The sequence below is a fragment of the Pristiophorus japonicus genome, chromosome 4 (assembly GCF_044704955.1).
Source record: "Pristiophorus japonicus isolate sPriJap1 chromosome 4, sPriJap1.hap1, whole genome shotgun sequence".
In the NCBI taxonomy this organism is placed as follows: Eukaryota; Metazoa; Chordata; class Chondrichthyes; family Pristiophoridae; genus Pristiophorus; species Pristiophorus japonicus.
This window is the reverse complement of record NC_091980.1, coordinates 128,089,996-128,107,345: the sequence shown is the minus strand read 5'-3', so window position 1 is coordinate 128,107,345 and position 17,350 is coordinate 128,089,996. Positions and strand designations below refer to the sequence as shown.

Sequence of the window (17,350 nt, the reverse complement as noted above, 5' to 3'; positions counted from 1 at the left end):
TGCCTCCTACAAGCTATTGTCGCTGTCCCTGAGGTCTGGCAAGCCCAGGATGGCCACAATGGCCTTGAGACTTTTGATAATGGCGGGGGGCCTAGTGCTCCCTGTGGAACTTAGGCCGCAGTATGGGGGCCCCGGACCACCGACTGTGTGTAGCCACCCCGCCTTACTTTGCAACATTGGGATGGGTCTTTCTTCTCTGTTATGTTTGGAGAAAGAGTGAGACTGAACACTGTGAGCTTAAAGTAAAGTGTGAACTTAGTTTTTTATTGCAGGTCTCCAGAGTGCCTCTCCAACCTGTGAGGCCTCCTAAATACCTGTGCTCCCAAGGGATTATGGGATCCAGGGAATGAGCCCTCTGGTGGCTGTACAGAGCATATACAAATATACATATATAACAACACTCTCCCCCAATACCAACAGTGTAACTATTTACAATGTGAGTCGATCTGGGGCTCTTCTTGCCCTGGCTGATTGTCTCGGTGTGAAAGCTGGTATTAGAGAATCAATTGTTGGGCCCTCGCTGGTCTGCCATGCAGCTGGCCTTGCTGGGCTGCCTAATGTGGTCGGTCCTGCTGGGCTGCTGTGGATGATGGGTTCTGCTTCGTGGTCAACCGTGGTGCTGGTTGCCACTGGCGTGTATGTTGGGGGGGTCAAAGAAGGTAGGGTCAAAAGTGGGTTGCTCAGGGTAGTCCGTGAATCTGAGTTTTATTTGGTCCAAGTGTTTCCGGTGAATTAGTCCATTTGAAAGTTTGACCCAAAACACCCTGCTCCCCTCTTTGGCCACAACAGTGTCGGGAAGCCACTTGGGATCTTGTCCATAATTTAATACAAATACAGGACCATTGAATTCAATTTCGCATGACACATTTGCGCTATCATGGTCTGCACTTTGATGAAGCCGCCTGCTTTCTACCTGTTCATGTAGATCAGGGTGAACTAACGAGAGCCATGTCTTAAGTGCTCTTTTCTTGAGCAGTTCAGCAGGTGGGATCCCAGTGAGCGAGTGGGGTCTCTGGCAGTAGCTAAGCAGGACTCGGGATAGGCGAGTCTGCAGTGAGTCTTCCATTACCCTCTTCAAGCCCTGCTTGATGGTTTGCACTGCTCTCTCTGCCTGATCATTGGATATTGGTTTAAACGCGACAGATGTGACATGTTTGATCCCTTGCGGGTCATGAATTCTTTGAACTCAGCACTGGTAAAACATGGCCCGTTGTCGCTCACCAGCACATCGGGTAGGCCCTGTGTGGCAAACATGGCCCGCGGGCTTTCATTAGTGGCAGCGGACGTGCTAGCCGACATTATCTCACATTCAATCCATTTGGAGTACGCATCTACAACGACAAGGATCATTTTAGCCAAGTACGGGTCTGCATAGTCGATATGTACCCTAGACCACGGTTTGGCGGGCCAAGACCATAAACTTAGCAGCACCTACCTAGGTACTTTGCTTAACTGCGACCATGTATTACATCTGTGCACGCAGAACTCTAAGTCCGCATCAATACCGGCCCACCACACGTGGGATCTGGCTGTCGCTTTCATCATTACAATGCTTGGGTGGGTACTGTGCAGGTAACTGATGAAGGTGTCTCTGCACTTCTTAGGTACCACTACATGATCGCCCCACAGAAGGCAGTCTGCCTGTATAGACATTTCATCTTTGCACCGCTGGAACGGCTTTATTTCTTCCTGCATTTCTACAGGGACACTGGACCTGTTCCCGTGAAGCACACAGTTTTTGACGAGGAACAATAGGGGGTCCTGGCTCGTGCAGGTTTTGATCTGCCGGGCAGTGACGGGTGAATGCTCACTCTCAACTGCTTCCATAACCATGGCTAAATCTGCGGGCCGCGCCATTTCCATCCCCGTGGTGGGCAATGGCAGTCTGCTGAGAGCATCAGCGCATTTGTCTTTGCCTTGCCTGTGGCGGATGGCGTAGTTTTATGCGGACAATGTGAGTGCCCATCGCTGGACGCAGGCCGATGCAATCGTATTTATCCCTTACTCTCGGAAAACAGGGATATGAGTGGCTTGTGGTCAGTTTCCAATTCGAATTTTAGCCCAAACAGATATTGATGCATTTTCTTTACCTCATAGACACAAGCTAATGCTTCTTTTTCAATCATGCTGTAGGCTCTCTCAGCCTTAGACAGACTCCTGGATGTGCAAGCAACCAGTTGCAGTTTCCCAAAAGCATTAGCTTGTTGCAATACACACTCGATGCCATATGACAACGCATCACATGCTACTACCAAACGCTTACATGGAATATACAACACAAGCAATTTGTTTGAGCATAAACATTTTCTCGTTTTTACGAAGGCATTTTCTTGGCTTTTGCCACTTGCCCATTAATCCCCTTTTCACAGTAAGACATACATTGGTTCTAACAGTGTGCTGAGACCCGAAAATAAGTTACCAAAGTAGTTCAGGAGTCCTAGAAACGACCGCAACTCCATCATGTTCTGTGGCCTCGGTCCTTCTCGATTGCCCCCTTCTTCGAGTTGCTGGGCCTGATGCCATCCGCCGCAATCCTCCTTCCTAAGAACTCCAATTCAGGCTCCAGGAAAATGCACTTCTAGTGTTTTAACCTGAGCCCACGCGGTTGATTTGACTAAGAACCTCCTACAGGTTCTGCAGATGCTCGACTGTGTCCCGACCTGTGACCAAGATGTCGTCCTGGAAGACCATGATGTGCAGGACCGACTTCAGTAAGCTTTCCATGTTTCTCTGGAATATCGCCGCTGATCGAATTCCAAACGGGCATTGTTATAAATAAAAAGACTATTGTGCGTGCTGATGCAGGTGAGGCCCTTAGATGATTCCTCCAGTTCCTACATCATGTAGGCTGAAGTCAGATCCAGCTTTGTGAACACCTTTCCCCCCGCCAGCATTGCAAAGAGGTCGTCGGCCTTTGATAGTGGGTATTAGTCCTGCGAGTAGAAATGATTGATAGTTACTTTGTAATCGCCACAGATTCTGACGGTGCCGTCTCTCTTGAGGGCTGGGACAATAGTACTGACCCACTCGTTGAACTCGATTGGTGAAATGACACCCTCTCTTTGCAGCTGGTCTAGCTCAATCTCTACCCTTTCTTTCATCATGTACGGTACTGCACTCGCCTTGTGATGGATGGGTTGCGCCCCCGAAATTAGGTGGATCTGCACTTATGCTCCTTGAAATTTCCCGATGCCTGGTTCGAACAGCGAAGGAAATTTGTTTAAGATCTGGGCACACGAAGTGTCATCAGTGGGCAATAGCGCTCGGACGTTGTCCCAGTTCTAGTGTATCTTTCCCAGCCATCTCCTGCCGAGCAGCGTGGGACCATCGCCCCGTTACCACCCACAGTGGTAGCTTATGCACCGCTCCACCATAGGAGACCTTTACGGTAGCTCTGCTGATTACAGGAATCAGTTCTTAGTTTCGTGCAAATTGGAATTAAGGCTGGCCTTGAGGCTTTGCTGCACCACAATCTTTCAAAAGTCTTTTTGCCCATGTTGGACTGGCTCGCGCCTTGGTCCAACTCCATTGACACCGGGAGTCCATTTAGTTCAACATTCAGCATTTGCGGGGGACACTTTGTAGTGAATGTGTGCACCCCGTGTACCTCTGTCTCCTCGGTCTGAGGCTCTGGTTCGTCGTGATCCTCCATAGATCTGTCCTCATCTACAACATGATGGTTTGCAGGATTAACAGGATTTGCAGCTCTCCTGCACATACGTTGGAGATGTCCCATTGTTCCACAGCCCATGAAAACGTACCCTATGAATTGGCATGAATGGAAATGATGATCACCCCCGCAGCGCCAACAAGGTGTTAATGGCCTAGCATTCATCACCCTTGATGGTGGAGACATCGGCAGACATGCAGCTGCAAGCATGTGTGACATGCCCTGTACATTGCGATGAAAACAGCATCACTTTGTTCACAGTACTTGTAGCAGCACTCATGTGCTGAGAGATTTGCTTGGTATTGTCACTGGTGGCAATTAACGCCTGGGCTATCGCTATGGCCTTGCTCAAGGTTGGGGTCTCTACAGTCAAAAGTTTGCGAAGTATGGTTTCGTGGCCAATGCCAAGTCCAAAAACTTTCTGAGCATGAGTTCCAAATGTCCTTCAAATTCACAATGTCCTGCAAGACGTCTTAGCTCGGCAGCATAACTCGCCACTTCCTGACCTTCAGACCTTTTGTCGGTGTAGAACCGGTACCTCGCCATTAGAACGCTTTCCTTCGGGTTCAAATGCTCTCAGACCAGTGTGCACAAATCATCTTATGATTTCTCCATGTGTTTCGCTGGAGTAAGCAAATTTTTCATGAGGCCATATGTTGGTGTCCCACAGACGGTGAGGAGGATCGCCCTTCGTTTGGCAGTGTTCTCATCTCCATCTCGCTTGTTGGCTACAAATTATTGGTCGAGTCGCTACACATAAGTTTCCCAATCATGTCCCTCCGAGAATTTCTCCAGGATGCCCACTGTTCTCTGTATCTTTGGGTTTGCTATCTGTATCTCGTCGCCAGTTGTTATGTCTGGAAAAAGTGTCAGACTGAACACTGTGAGCTTAAAATAAAGTGCAACCTTAGTCTTCTATTTCAGGTCTCCAGAGTGCCTCTTGAACCTGTGTGGCCTCCTTAAATACCTGTGCTCCCAAGGGATTATGGGATCCCTTGGGACTCCAGGGGATGAGCCCTCTAGTGATTGTACAGAGCATATACAAGTGTACCTATATAACAGTCTCTGCGATGGCTAGGTTGCCACATCCCGTCTCGCAGTTCACCTTTGGCAACTGGTAACCTGGGATCCTGGCATGTCCAGATCCTAAGCTGGGGGGCCGTTACGGTTGACCCATTGCTTTCGAGGACTTCCACGACCATGAGTGGGTCTACAGGCTGTGCTGTTCCACCCCGGTTGTGGGCAACGGTAGCCAACTGAGGGCATTAGTGCCACTCTCAGTGTCTGGCCCGTGGCGGATCATGTTACAGTGCACAGACAGAGTTAGACATTCTTGAAGCAACGCATCGATAATGGTGCCTCTGCTTCCCAAGCTTGTGGGATGAGCAGCTTGTCTGACTCGAGCACATATTGGGACACTCTTTGCTACATCTCTTTAGTCCCGTGAATACAGGCTGATGCTTTATTTAACTTATTGAATACATGTTCAATCGTTTTGGGGCTCGCCCACTACTTTTGCTTGCTGCACAACACTTCCGACCTCGTGCGGTAACATCTCACTTGCTATGAATACTTTGTTGGATACATGTACAACTGGTTGGGGTTTGCCCACTACTTTGGCTTGCTGTACAACACACCCGACCCTGTGCATTAACTCATCACTTGTTATGAGTACTTTGTCAGATACATATATGACCGGTTGGCTAATTTGGCTTGTTATAAGGTACCCCCAACCCTATATAATGATACATCATTGGCCACGAAAGACCGCTCACAAGGGTTACATAGTGCACACAATTTATTGGAGCAGAGTGGGTGCCTGGCCTTCACAGTGGTCGCCCCTTTACCTTTGCCCCAAACCCATTCGTCTTCCTTGCTGGGCGACACATTCTTCCATTCCGTTGTGGCGAGCTCCCGTGGTCTGGACACTCTCTCGTCCTGTGGTCTGGATGCTCTATCATCCCGTGGTCTGGATGCGATCTCATCCCATGGTCTGGACGCAATCTTGTCCAGTGGTCTGGATGCATTTTCATCCGTGTCCGTGATATCGACTGCCGTGATCTTCCTCCCCAGGTATTTTGCCTCTGGCGTCGGGAAGACACATTTGGATCGTTTCGGCCGGAGTCCCACTCTGCATGGCCGACCTGGAGCCTCTTCCATCATCGCGAAGAGGTCGTCGGCTTCAGGTGGTGGGTACCACGACTATACCGCTGCTCGGTTGAACTTTACCTACTCGTGGTTGTGAGGAGCGGCCTGTGCCTCGGGGATCTGCAAATGGATCTGCACTTCAATGCCTGGTTCAGCTGAAGGTGGGGGTTTGCTCTGCCTTTGAGAAGGGGAGACTCCATTCGCCGGAGACGGTAGGCAGAGCTCTTCCCAGTTCCATCGAATCTTCCCCATCCACCTCCTGCCAAGCAGTGTTGGCCCATCACCTGAAACAATCCACAGTGGTAAATCATGCACTGCTCCCTCATGGAATACCCTTATGTCTGCACTACCAATAACTGGTATCAGTTCCTTGGTGTCGGTGTGCAGCTTTGCTTGAATCGGGATCAGCTTGGGTCGCTGTGCTTTGTCGCCCCACAGCCTCTTGAATGCCTTCTGGCTCATAACTGATTGACTCGCCCCCGTGTCTAGTTCCATTGAGACCGGAGTGTCGTTAAGATGAACTTCTAACATTATCGGAGGGCTTTTGGTGGTGAAGGTGTGTATCCCATATACTTCCTCTTCATCCTCAGGTTGCCTCTCCTGCTTGTTCATCATGATCCTCGCTGGATCCTCTCCTGACTCTGCCACGTGGTGTGTCAGAGATCGTTTGCACATTTGCTGGAGGTTCCCCATTGTTCCATAGCCCTTGCACACATAGGATTTGAATCGACATTGATGAGCAGTCTGGCTGCCCCCGCAGCGCCAACATGGTGCAAATGGATACACATTTACGCCACACGGCGGACTCTGAGTCACTCTAGGCCTTGGTCTGGCCTCTGCAATCGTGTGGACCCTGCCCTGTGCCGTTCTGCCTGCTGAAAACATTATTTTATGCACGGTGCTTGCCGGTGAGCTTCAATTATATGAGGATATCTGTTTCGTGTTATCGCTTGTGGATATGAAGGCTTGGGCTATCGTGATGGCCTTGCTCAGATCTAGGGATTCGGCAGACAGCAGTTTGCAAAGGATGACCTCATGGCCAATTCCAAGCATGAAAAAGTCCCGCAACATTTCCCCCCAAAGATCCTGCAAGTTGCACTGCCCCGCAAGGTGTCTTAGGTCGGTGACAGAACTCGCAACGTTCTGGTCCTCAGAGCGACGGTGCATCTAAAAGCAGTACCTGGCCATCAGGATGTTCTCCTTTCACTTGAGATGTTCATTAGCCAGCGTACACAGCTCTGCGTAAGATTTGTCCGTTAGTTTGACTGGTGGCAGCAAATTTTTAAGGAGGCCATATATCGATGACCCACATACGGTGAGGAGAATCGCCCTGCATTTGATCTCTTTTCAGCCATGTCCAATTCATTGGCCACAAAGTACTGGTCCAGGCCCTCAACAAAGGCTTCCCAATCACCACCCTCAACAAATCACTGAAGAATACCAATGGCAGCCATTACCATATGAAAGTTCGTGATCCGTTACTCGTCGCTAATTTGTTATGTTCAGAATAAATCCATAGGACTATATCGCAAGCTTAAAGTGTTGTCACCTTGGCCTCTTTATTCAGACTCCTGAGTGAGGATGCAGCATAGTGGATCCCTTTTAATACCTGCTTGGCCCAGGGTGCACAGGTGACCCCTTAGGTCTCCCACAGGTGTGCCCTCTACTGGCAAGTCTTACATTTTGGTAAGGTTTACATACATACATAACAACAAACGTTCCCTTTTGTTCTTTCCTCCCCTCCCCCAACACTTTCCGTGCCCTGCACTTGCTTAAAATCAGTTACATCACTAACTTTTTCCAGTTCTGACGCAAGGTCATTGACCTGAAACGTTAACTCTGTTTCTCTCACCATAGATGCTGCCTGACCTATTGTGTATTTCCAGCATTTTCTGTTTTTATTTCAGATTTCCAGCCCCTGCAATATTTTGCTTTTGTTCCTTTTCTTCTTTTAAGTAACTGAGCACATTTTCAGATCAATGTCGTGTGACCTTGCATTGAACAAGAACTACTTCTGCTGAGAAATTGGTTGTGATCTTGATCAAACCTGATTTGCTTGGGCATGTGGCTGTTTTAATCTCTTCCCCTCCAGACTAATGACTTTGGTTCAATGGTGGCCTAAGATGGTCATAGCTACAAGTCTAATCTTAGCCTTTAACTGGTTTTAAATTTGGATGAACTGGAGAAAGAGATTTTAGTGTAATCTCGTCACGGGAAGAACTCGTCCCTCATGTTTGAACCACTTTGCCAAGGGCGTGCTGTTACAGTACAGAGTCTGCACCTTCTGAATAGACAACATCCAAGAATTACTGCTGAAAGTCTTTCAATTTTGCGAACACAGGAAAGTGTTCGCTGAAGCAGGTATTGATCCAAAGCACAAGGAACATCGGATGAGGCCTCGCTAAATTTGCGTATGGAAAGGAAAAATTGGTAACATAGTTGGGGATCTTAATGTAAACTGCTAATATATACATTGGACATAACTACCAGCCTCTGTGAACTAGGCCAATTTCCATAGAGAATGAATAAAGGAGATTCAGCCTTTTTTCAAGCTGTATGTTAGGGGTTCAATAGTGCAGTGGTTATGCTACTGGTCTAGTAATGCAGAGGCTTGGACCAATAGTACACGGAATGTGAGTTCAAATCCCACCATCATTTGGATTCAGTTTAAAATTTAAAACAAACTGATATCAGTAACCATGGACTTTTAGGATTGTTGTAAAAATCCAATTGGCTCACTAATTTCCTTTTAGGGAAGGAAACCTGCCACCCTTACCTCGTCCAGCTTATATGTGACTCTATTTGTACAGTAATGTGGTTGATTCTTACCTGCCCTCTGAAGTGACCGAGCAAGTCGTCTCTCAACCATTGAGCACCTGAACATGGTTCAAGAAGGAGTCTCACCAGTGGTTTCTCAGGGCCGCTCGGGATGGGCAATAAATATCGACCTTGCCAACAACATCCAAACTTGGGCATGTTGCAAACTCAGATGAAGCGCTAAGCAATGAGACCAAATCTCCAGTCGTTCCTACTATAGTTACCTGGCTGCTTTCTCCATCTCTTCAGCCTGCCTTCCCCTTGCTGTGCAGCACTTGGCTCAAGCTCCTGCTGTTTGTTTCAATCTTGTTTTATATTTCCCAGCCTCTCTCTGCGTTCAGCTCTAACACGTGTTCTAACACAGGAGCTGAGTCTGGGAATACCGGAGGCTGATAACGTAGAGATTTCACAGATGATTGAGATAGATATTGGCGTAGTGGGTAACTGAGAGTTTTAAGTTCCGGAGATCAGTCAGATGAACTCAATGGGTAGCACTCTCGCCTCTGAGTCAGAAGGTAGTGGGTTCAAGTCCCCACGACAGAGACGTGAGCACGGAATCTCGGCTGACACTACAGTGCAGTAATGAGGGGGTGCTGCACTGTCGCAGTTGTCATCTTTAGGATGCGATGGTCAACCGTGGTGCTGACTGCCCTCTGAGTTGGACATAAAAGATCTCAGAGCACTACTTTGAAGAAGAATAGGGGAGTTATCCCCTGTGACCTGGCCAATTTTTAGTCCTCAACCAATGTCACTGAAAACAAATAATGTGGTCATGTTCACCTTGCTGTTTCTGGAGTTTTGCCATGTGCAAATTGGCGGCCACATTTCCTACATTACAAAAGTGACTGCACTTCAAAAAGTACCTTATTGGCTGTAAAATTCTCAGGGATTTCCTGAGGTTGTGAAAGGCGCTATGTAAATGCTTGTCTTTCTTTTTGGACTGCAGTCTGTTTCATTGTTTCCAAAATGTCATGATAAAAAACAAGAACTGAACATCGCATGTTCCTCTCCACATTTGAGCTAAACTTGTAAGTGATGGAGTATCTGAGTATTTGTGTTTGACACATTGATCACAAGCAATTTGCATTCATCTGACCCACTTTTGGTTGCTTTGCATACTCACCGATCATTTTGGATGTTGCATCAAACCCGCAGATACTTGCAAATGACCAACCCACTGAACAATCCATAACTATTAAAAAGACACTGACTTGTCATGTTTGGAAGGGAGCACTGATGTTTTCAGTTTTTCCCAATTGATTAGCCTAAATAATAGAGGATTCATTTTAACCTGTGATTCTGGATATTTGAACTGTGTTTGAGGAAAGTTTGGACAATTGAGATCCTCATTGAGTTGTCAGCCAATGATGCTCATTCTTCAAAGATCTGACTGACTCTGGGAGTCCATCTCCCCTCCTCCCATTACGTGATTGGTGCTCTGAGAGGCTGCAACTTCTGATTGGTTATTGAGGACTGTCAGTCATCCTGCAGGCTGCCACACCCTGGATTATCCAGCAGTATAAATACAGGCATAAGCAGTTGGTTGAATCTTTACAGGAGTTTGTTGTTTCCACAAAGTTTAGATTTGTGAAAAAGAATCTTGATGGCTTCTCAAGTGTGTCAGAACTACCACCAGGACTGTGAGGAAGCTGTCAACAAGCAGATCAACATGGAACTCTATTCCTCCTATGTTTATCTCTCTATGGTGAGTTTTGTATTTTAGACCACTTCACAATGGAGACGATGTAATGTGAATTTACTAAATTCTGTGCTGTACCCAGTCTATCTATTCTGCGTATCTTTAATCATGACTTTTATTCTGGAGCTCTTTTGAGCTTGAAGTTTATTCTGAATACATTCTGCACTCAATGCATGGCATTCAGAATTTGTATCCTCATTCTCAATCACTCCATGGACTTCCTCTACCTTGCTTTTTTCAATGAGGGAAATGTAATCTTAAAATTAGAGTCATGCCATTTAGGAGAGAAGTCAGGAAGTCTTTCCTGCAAAGGTGGTGGAAATCTGTAACGCCTTTATTCTTTTCTCCAACCACTGCCCCACCACACACACCTTGGCTCAGCATCAAAGCCTTGATTTCTCATTGGGTAAGGGTATCAAAAGATTGTTTTCATGAAAATGTCCATCAAAGGCAGACCCTCTGAATCAAGCAAGACTTGCTTCCACTCTCAATGAGTCCTTGGGTGGCTGAACAGTCCAATTTGAGAACCACAGACTAAAACTGGTGGGGCACATAGTTGTTGAGGGAAAGGATGGGTGGGACTAGTTTGCTGCATGCTTTTGTTGCCTGTGCTTGATTTCTACATGCTCTTAGTGATGAGACTCTAGGTGCTCAGCTCCCTCCTGGATAAACTTCGCTGGCCAGGGACTCCCAGGTGTCCGTGGGGATGTTACAATTTTTCAGGGAGATTTTGAGGGTGTCCCTGTAATGTTTTGTTTGCCATTAAGGAGTTCCACATTGTGAGGTTTTGAAACCTTGCAAGAAAGCAAAATATTGAGGTTCAAGTTTTGTGCTGTACACATGATGGGTCTGTGATATAATAATCTTCTGATCTCTCCATAGTCCTTCTACTTTGACCGGGATGATGTTGCCCTGCATCACTTTGCTGAGTTCTTCAAGGAGCAGTCACGTGAGGAACGTGAGCATGCTGAGAAACTGATGGAATTCCAGAATCGACGTGGAGGCCAAATTATCTTGGCGGACATCAAGGTTTAGTTCAATAAAGGAGTGGCTTTCTGTCTAGCTCCTCTTAGACTGTTCACAATACATTTTAAAGCACACCGGACATTCAGCCAAGCTGGTGTTTATACTCCATGAGCCTCCTCCCATTTTGCTTTATCTTGCCCTGTCAGCAAAGCATTCTATTCTTTAATCCCCATGCACTTGCATTGCTCTCCTTTAAATACATCCAAGCTATTTGCCTTATCAATATAACTCCAGTAGTTGTGATAGTGTAATGGTAGTTTTGTATTCTAACAAATTAGGTTCATGGTAAAGTAAACTTTTGATTGCACCCCAATTTCCTTTAGTACTTACAATGAATTAAACAAACATTAGAAAGCGAATTGTTAGAAATTTATTTCCAGAAACCAGAGCAGGATGAGTGGAGCAATGGCCTAGAGGTGATGCAGAGAGCTCTGCAGATGGAGAAGAATGTGAACCAAAGTCTGCTGGATCTGCACAAACTTTCCACTGGGAGCACTGACCCTCATGTAAGTTATTAATTTAATGTGGGCTTTTGGGTAAGTTGGAGGTTGTGGAACCTTGCTACAGGGACTTAATTAAAAGATCTCCACACATAACAGATTTGTGTTGGTGTCTCGTTTGGGCAGCAGTGGGAAGGGATGGGGGAACGTGGGCCTATTGTGGACAATGACTAGTAAATGTGTCCCAGTGATCCCAGGATCTGAGTACATCAAGTGCAGTAAATTTAATCTAATGATGCAGTAATTCCATCAATCTCAATTGCACCACTTGATGACTATCCTCCAGTTCAAGATAATTAAAATCCAAACTCTGAAGGGGAAGCTGACATTCCTTTATCTGCTGCTGGCCATAACTAGTTTCCCTCTTTCAGTTGTGTGACTTCCTGGAGACCCACTACTTGGATGAACAAGTGAAGATGATCAAGAAGTTTGGAGATCACATCACCAACCTGAAGAGACTGGGAGCCCCTGAGAATGGCCTGGGAGAGTACCTGTTTGACAAGCACACCCTGGGGGAGAGTGACTAAACTGACTGACGGGTTCAAGCTTATTGTATTTATATAATTAGGACCCCCATCCTGTCAGGAATGATGGCTTCTGCTTTGTACAATGAGCTAAGATGTGACATGTAACATAACTAAATAAACTATTCAACAATGGACTGGTTTTGTCTCCTTGTATGTGAGTGGTTGCTTTATCTATCAATTAACATAACCAGAATTACACTACCCTTTGTGATAGTGTTATGGGATTCAGTCTTATCCAAATTGATTTACCTCTGATGTATGTCGGTATATTGAGTTTGCTATTTAGACACAAGATCTAAAATGTAGAAGGGTGTGTTCAGATCATTAACAGCCTCATGTGATACTGACTGAGGGACAAAGCATGGTTAGAAGTAGGTTTTAGGGATTGTCTAAAATAGGTTGAGGGAATGTCAGAGATTGAGTGAACATGCTCTGGGCCCTTACATAAATGAAAATTCAAGTTGCTGTGAAATGTGTTAAGCACCAGCAGCACTTTCCAGTAAATCAGAGTTTCACCATTTTGGTGGGGGGAAAGCCCTGGAATTAGCAGTTTGTATTCAGTGTTTGCTGTAGATCTTGTCGACTTATTATTGCATGGAGTTCAGTAACTAAATTCACCATTGCTGCTGTAGACATTAAGTTTTGTAGGTAGAGTAACACCTGCTGTACACACCAGTCATGTCTGAGAGCATTTAAGCCTGGGGACTGTAATTGGGTAAAGCAGGAAAGCAACAGGTGGCATTAGTTTGCTGTCATAGCTTCATTGGTTAGTATGGATACCCAAGTGTGGTGGTTCTGGGACAGATTCTCTTCTGCCTGCTCCCATTGCGATTGAATAACTTGCCAATATAATCTATGCTCACATAAATAAGGTATTGAAGGAATACCTGTGCAACTACACTCCAACAAAATATAATCCTGCTGGAAGGTGGAGTAAATGCACAAATAAAGAGGCCCAAAATTTTAAACACGGCTCTGGAAAAACATTTGCCCCATCCTGAGCCCCAATGCCAAATACACAAATTCATCAACCCAATGTATCCAGTTGTATTTGCTCCCATTGTGCATTTCATACCAAATAGCAATCATCCTGTCCAAGTCCCAGTGGATCTCCATTTCTTTGCTTCACCCATTTGTGTGGATTCAAATGTTAATGCTGAACTCCAAGCCAGCGTCAACACCCTCACAGAGGTGTACAAAAGCATAGGCCTTACACTAAACATCTGTAAGACAAAGGTCTTTCCACCAACCTGACTGCAGCACTGTCCCGGGTCATCAAAATCCAAGGCGCGGCCTTGGACAACATGGGCCATTTACCATATCCTACTGTCAGCAAGGGCAGACATCAATGATGAGGTCTAACACCGCCTCCAGTGCACCAGCGCAGCCTTCGATCACCTGAGGAACGGAATGTTCAAAACTGGTACCAAGCTTATGATCTGCAGGACAATAGTGATAACCAACCTCCTATATGGCAACAGCTCAAAACACTGGAGAAGTACCACTCGCACTGCCTCTGCAAGATCCTGCAAATCCATTTGGAGCAAAGACGCACCACGTTAGTGTTCTCGCTGAGGCCAACTTCGCCCCGCATCTAAGCACTGACCACGCTCGATCAGCTCCGTTGGGCGGGTCACATCGTCCGCATGCCTGACACGAGACTCCCAAAGCAAGCGCTCTACTCGGAGCTTCGTCATGGCAGGTAAGCTCCAGTTGGCAGAGGAAACGCTTCAAGGACACCTTCAAAACCTTCTTAATAAAGTGCAACATCCCCACCGGTACCTGGGAGTCCCTGGCCCAAGACCACCCAAAGTGGAGGAACAGCATCCAAGAAAGCGCTGAGCACCTCGAGTCTCATCATTGAGAGTAAGCAGAATCCAAGCACAGACAGCAGAAAGAGCGTGTGTCAACCCAGGCTCCCCAGCCCCACTTTCCTTCAACCACTGTCCGCCCTACCTGTGACAGAGACTATAGTTCCCACATTGGTCTCTTCAACTACCTGGGAACTCACTTTCAGGGCCCAAGTTTCGGGTGGAGTTGCTCCTAGTTTTTTGGAGCAACTAGTTTAGTTTGGAGTATGTTAGAAATTGCAATTCTCGGATATTAGTTTGCTCCAGTTCTAGTGAGTTAGTTTAGGTTGGCTTTAGATAAGGTACTTTTTTTTCAAAAGTGGGTGTGTCCAGCCACTCAGGCCAGTTTTGCAAGTTTCGACAGCGAAAAGTTACTACAAACTAACTTAGGATGGAGTAAGTGTCCACTATTGTAAGTTCTGAAAAACCTTACCTCGAGTTAAATTTAGTGCAGGCACAGCCAGAGACGGCGGGTAGGAAGCATTAAACACCATAAACACCTTCACAACAACATTAAAGAAGCAAAGTACATTTAAAGCGCTAAGCACTAAACAAAGCAGTACATTTAAGGTACCAAACACAAAATGAAGCACAAGAAGTAATGAGCAATTAATTAATAAAAAATAGAAGGAACCCTGCAGCGAAAGCACCAAGACCAAAGTAATAAGTAATCAATCAATAAAAAATAGAAGTCCTACCTTTATGTGAAGGTAAGGTGTCTCTGTCAGTGTCTCTCTCTGTATTGTCTCTCTCTCTCTGTATCTAACAGTGAGGGGTGCGGGTGCAAGTGTGTGTGTGTGGTGTGTGTCTGTGTGTGTGTATGTGTGGGAGTGGTGGGGGTGTGTGTGGGAAGGGTGGTGTGTGTCTGTGTGTGTGAATGTGTGGGAGTGGTGGGGGTGTGTGTGGGAAGGGTGGTGTGTGTGTGTATGTGTGGGAGTGGTGGGGGTGTGTGTGGGAAGGGTGGTGTGTGTCTGTGTGTGGGGGTGGGGGTGGGAGGGGGTATGTGTGTGTGGTGTGTGTGTGTGTGTGTGTGTGTGGGGGGGGATGAGTGTGTGTGGGGTTGGGGGTGGGGAGGGGGGGTGTGTGTGTGGGGGGTGGGGGGGTGTGGGGGAGAGGCTGGAAAGAGGCACCCCTGCTCTCCCCTCCGGCCCTTCGATCATTGAGTGCCCCCTGATCCACGCTCCTCCATCCCTGTTGCCACGCTCCCCCCTCCATCCCTTGTCACGCTCTCCCCCTCCCCACCCCGGTTGCCATGCGCCCCACCACCCCCTTCGGTATCCACGTACCCCCTTCCTGGTATCCACGCTCACTCCCACCCCCCCGCCACAGTATCCACGCGCTCCCCCCCCCGGTATCCACGCTCTCCCCCCCCCCGGTATCCACGCTCTCCCCCCCCCGGTATCCACGCTCTCCCCCCCCCCCGGTATCCACGCTCTCCCCCCTCCCCCCCGGTATCCACGCTCTCCCCCCTCCCCCCCGGTATCCACGCTCTCCCCCCTCCCCCCCGGTATCCACGCTCTCCCCCCTCCCCCCCGGTATCCACGCTCTCCCCCCTCCCCCCCGGTATCCACGCTCTCCCCCCTCCCCCCCGGTATCCACGCTCTCCCCCCCCCCGGTATCCACGCTCTCCCCCCCCCGGTATCCACGCTCTCCCCCCCCCCGGTATCCACGCTCTCCCCCCCCCCCCGTATCCATGCTCTCCCCCCCTCCCCGGTATCCACGCTCTCCCCCCCCCCGGTATCCACGCTCTCCCCCCTCCCCCCTGGTATCCACGCTCTCCCCCCCCCCGGTATCCACGCTCTCCCCCCTCCCCCCTGGTATCCACGCTCTCCCCCCCCCCGGTATCCACGCTCTCCCCCCTCCCCCCTGGTATCCACGCTCTCCCCCCTCCCCCCCGGTATCCACGCTCTCCCCCCCCCCAGTATCCACGCTCTCCCTCCGCCCCCTCCCCCCCGGTATCCACGCTCTCCCCCCCCCCCCGGTATCCACGCTCTCCCCCCCCCCCGGTATCCACGCTCTCCCCCCTCCCCCCCGGTATCCACGCTCTCCCCCCTCCCCCCTGGTATCCACGCTCTCCCCCCCCCCCGGTATCCACGCTCTCCCCCCCCCCCGGTATCCACGCTCTCCCCCCCCCCCGGTATCCACGCTCTCCCCCCTCCCCCCCGGTATCCACGCTCTCCCCCCCCCCCGGTATCCACGCTCTCCCCCCTCCCCCCCGGTATCCACGCTCTCCCCCCCCCCCCGGTATCCACGCTCTCCCCCCCCCCCCGGTATCCACGCTCTCCCCCCCACCCCCGCCCTGGTATCCACGCTCTCCCCCCCCCCCGGTATCCACGCTCTCCCCCCCCCACCCCCGCCCTGGTATCCACGCTCTCCCCCCTCCCCCCCGGTATCCACGCTCTCCCCCCCCCACCCCCGCCCTGGTATCCACGCTCTCCCCCCTCCCCCCCGGTATCCACGCTCTCCCCCCCCCACCCCCGCCCTGGTATCCACGCTCTCCCCCCCCCCCAGTATCCACGCTCTCCCCCCCCCCCGGTATCCACGCTCTCCCCCCTCCCCCCCGGTATCCACGCTCTCCCCCCCCCCCGGTATCCACGCTCTCCCCCCCCCCCAGTATCCACGCTCTCACCCCCCCCAGGCCCGGTATCCATGCTTTCCCCCTCCCCCTACGCTCTCCCCCACTCCGGTATTCACGCTCTCCCCCCCTCCCTGGTATCCACGCTCTCTCCGCCCCCCCAACCGGTATCCACACTCACCCCGTCTCCCCGGTATCCACACTCTCCCCCCCCACCCCCGCCCCGTTATCCACGCTCTCCCCCCCACTGGTATACACACTCTCCCCCCCCACCCCGGTATCCATGCTCTCTCCCTCCCCACCCCCCCCGCCCTGGTATCCACGCTCTCCCCCCACCCCCCCGGTATCCGCACTCTATCCCTCTCCCCCCCCCCAGTATCCACGCTCTATTCTCCCCCCCCCTGGTATCCACGCTCTCCCCCTCCCCCCCCCGGTATCCACGCTCTCCCGAGCTATTGCTCCAGTGCACCTGCGCAACGCTGCCAGCACTGGGAAGAAGGCATGATCCCTAGCCCCGCCCCCCCTGCAGTCAGTCTCC

At 49.5% G+C, this 17,350-nt stretch overlaps 1 protein-coding gene across 1 annotated transcript; it reads left to right on the top strand.

Moving 5' to 3' along the window:
• The first annotated feature begins 10,238 nt into the window (after window positions 1-10,238).
• LOC139262499 (ferritin heavy chain B-like) lies at window positions 10,239-12,387 on the top strand. The gene is made up of 4 exons (XM_070877679.1): window positions 10,239-10,340; window positions 11,217-11,363; window positions 11,741-11,866; window positions 12,232-12,387. Exons 1-4 carry the CDS (start codon window positions 10,239-10,241, stop codon window positions 12,385-12,387), a joined length of 531 nt encoding a protein of 176 aa, XP_070733780.1.
• The last annotated feature ends 4,963 nt before the right edge of the window (window positions 12,388-17,350 follow it).

Coding starts and splice junctions, on each gene's coding strand:
- LOC139262499 (XM_070877679.1), top strand. CDS start 10,239: ATGGCTTCTCAAGTGTGTCAGAACTACCACCAGGACTGTGAGGAAGCT. Junction 10,341..11,216: donor CCTATGTTTATCTCTCTATG/GTGAGTTTTGTA, acceptor ATCTCTCCATAG/TCCTTCTACTTTGACCGGGA. Junction 11,364..11,740: donor TTATCTTGGCGGACATCAAG/GTTTAGTTCAAT, acceptor ATTTATTTCCAG/AAACCAGAGCAGGATGAGTG.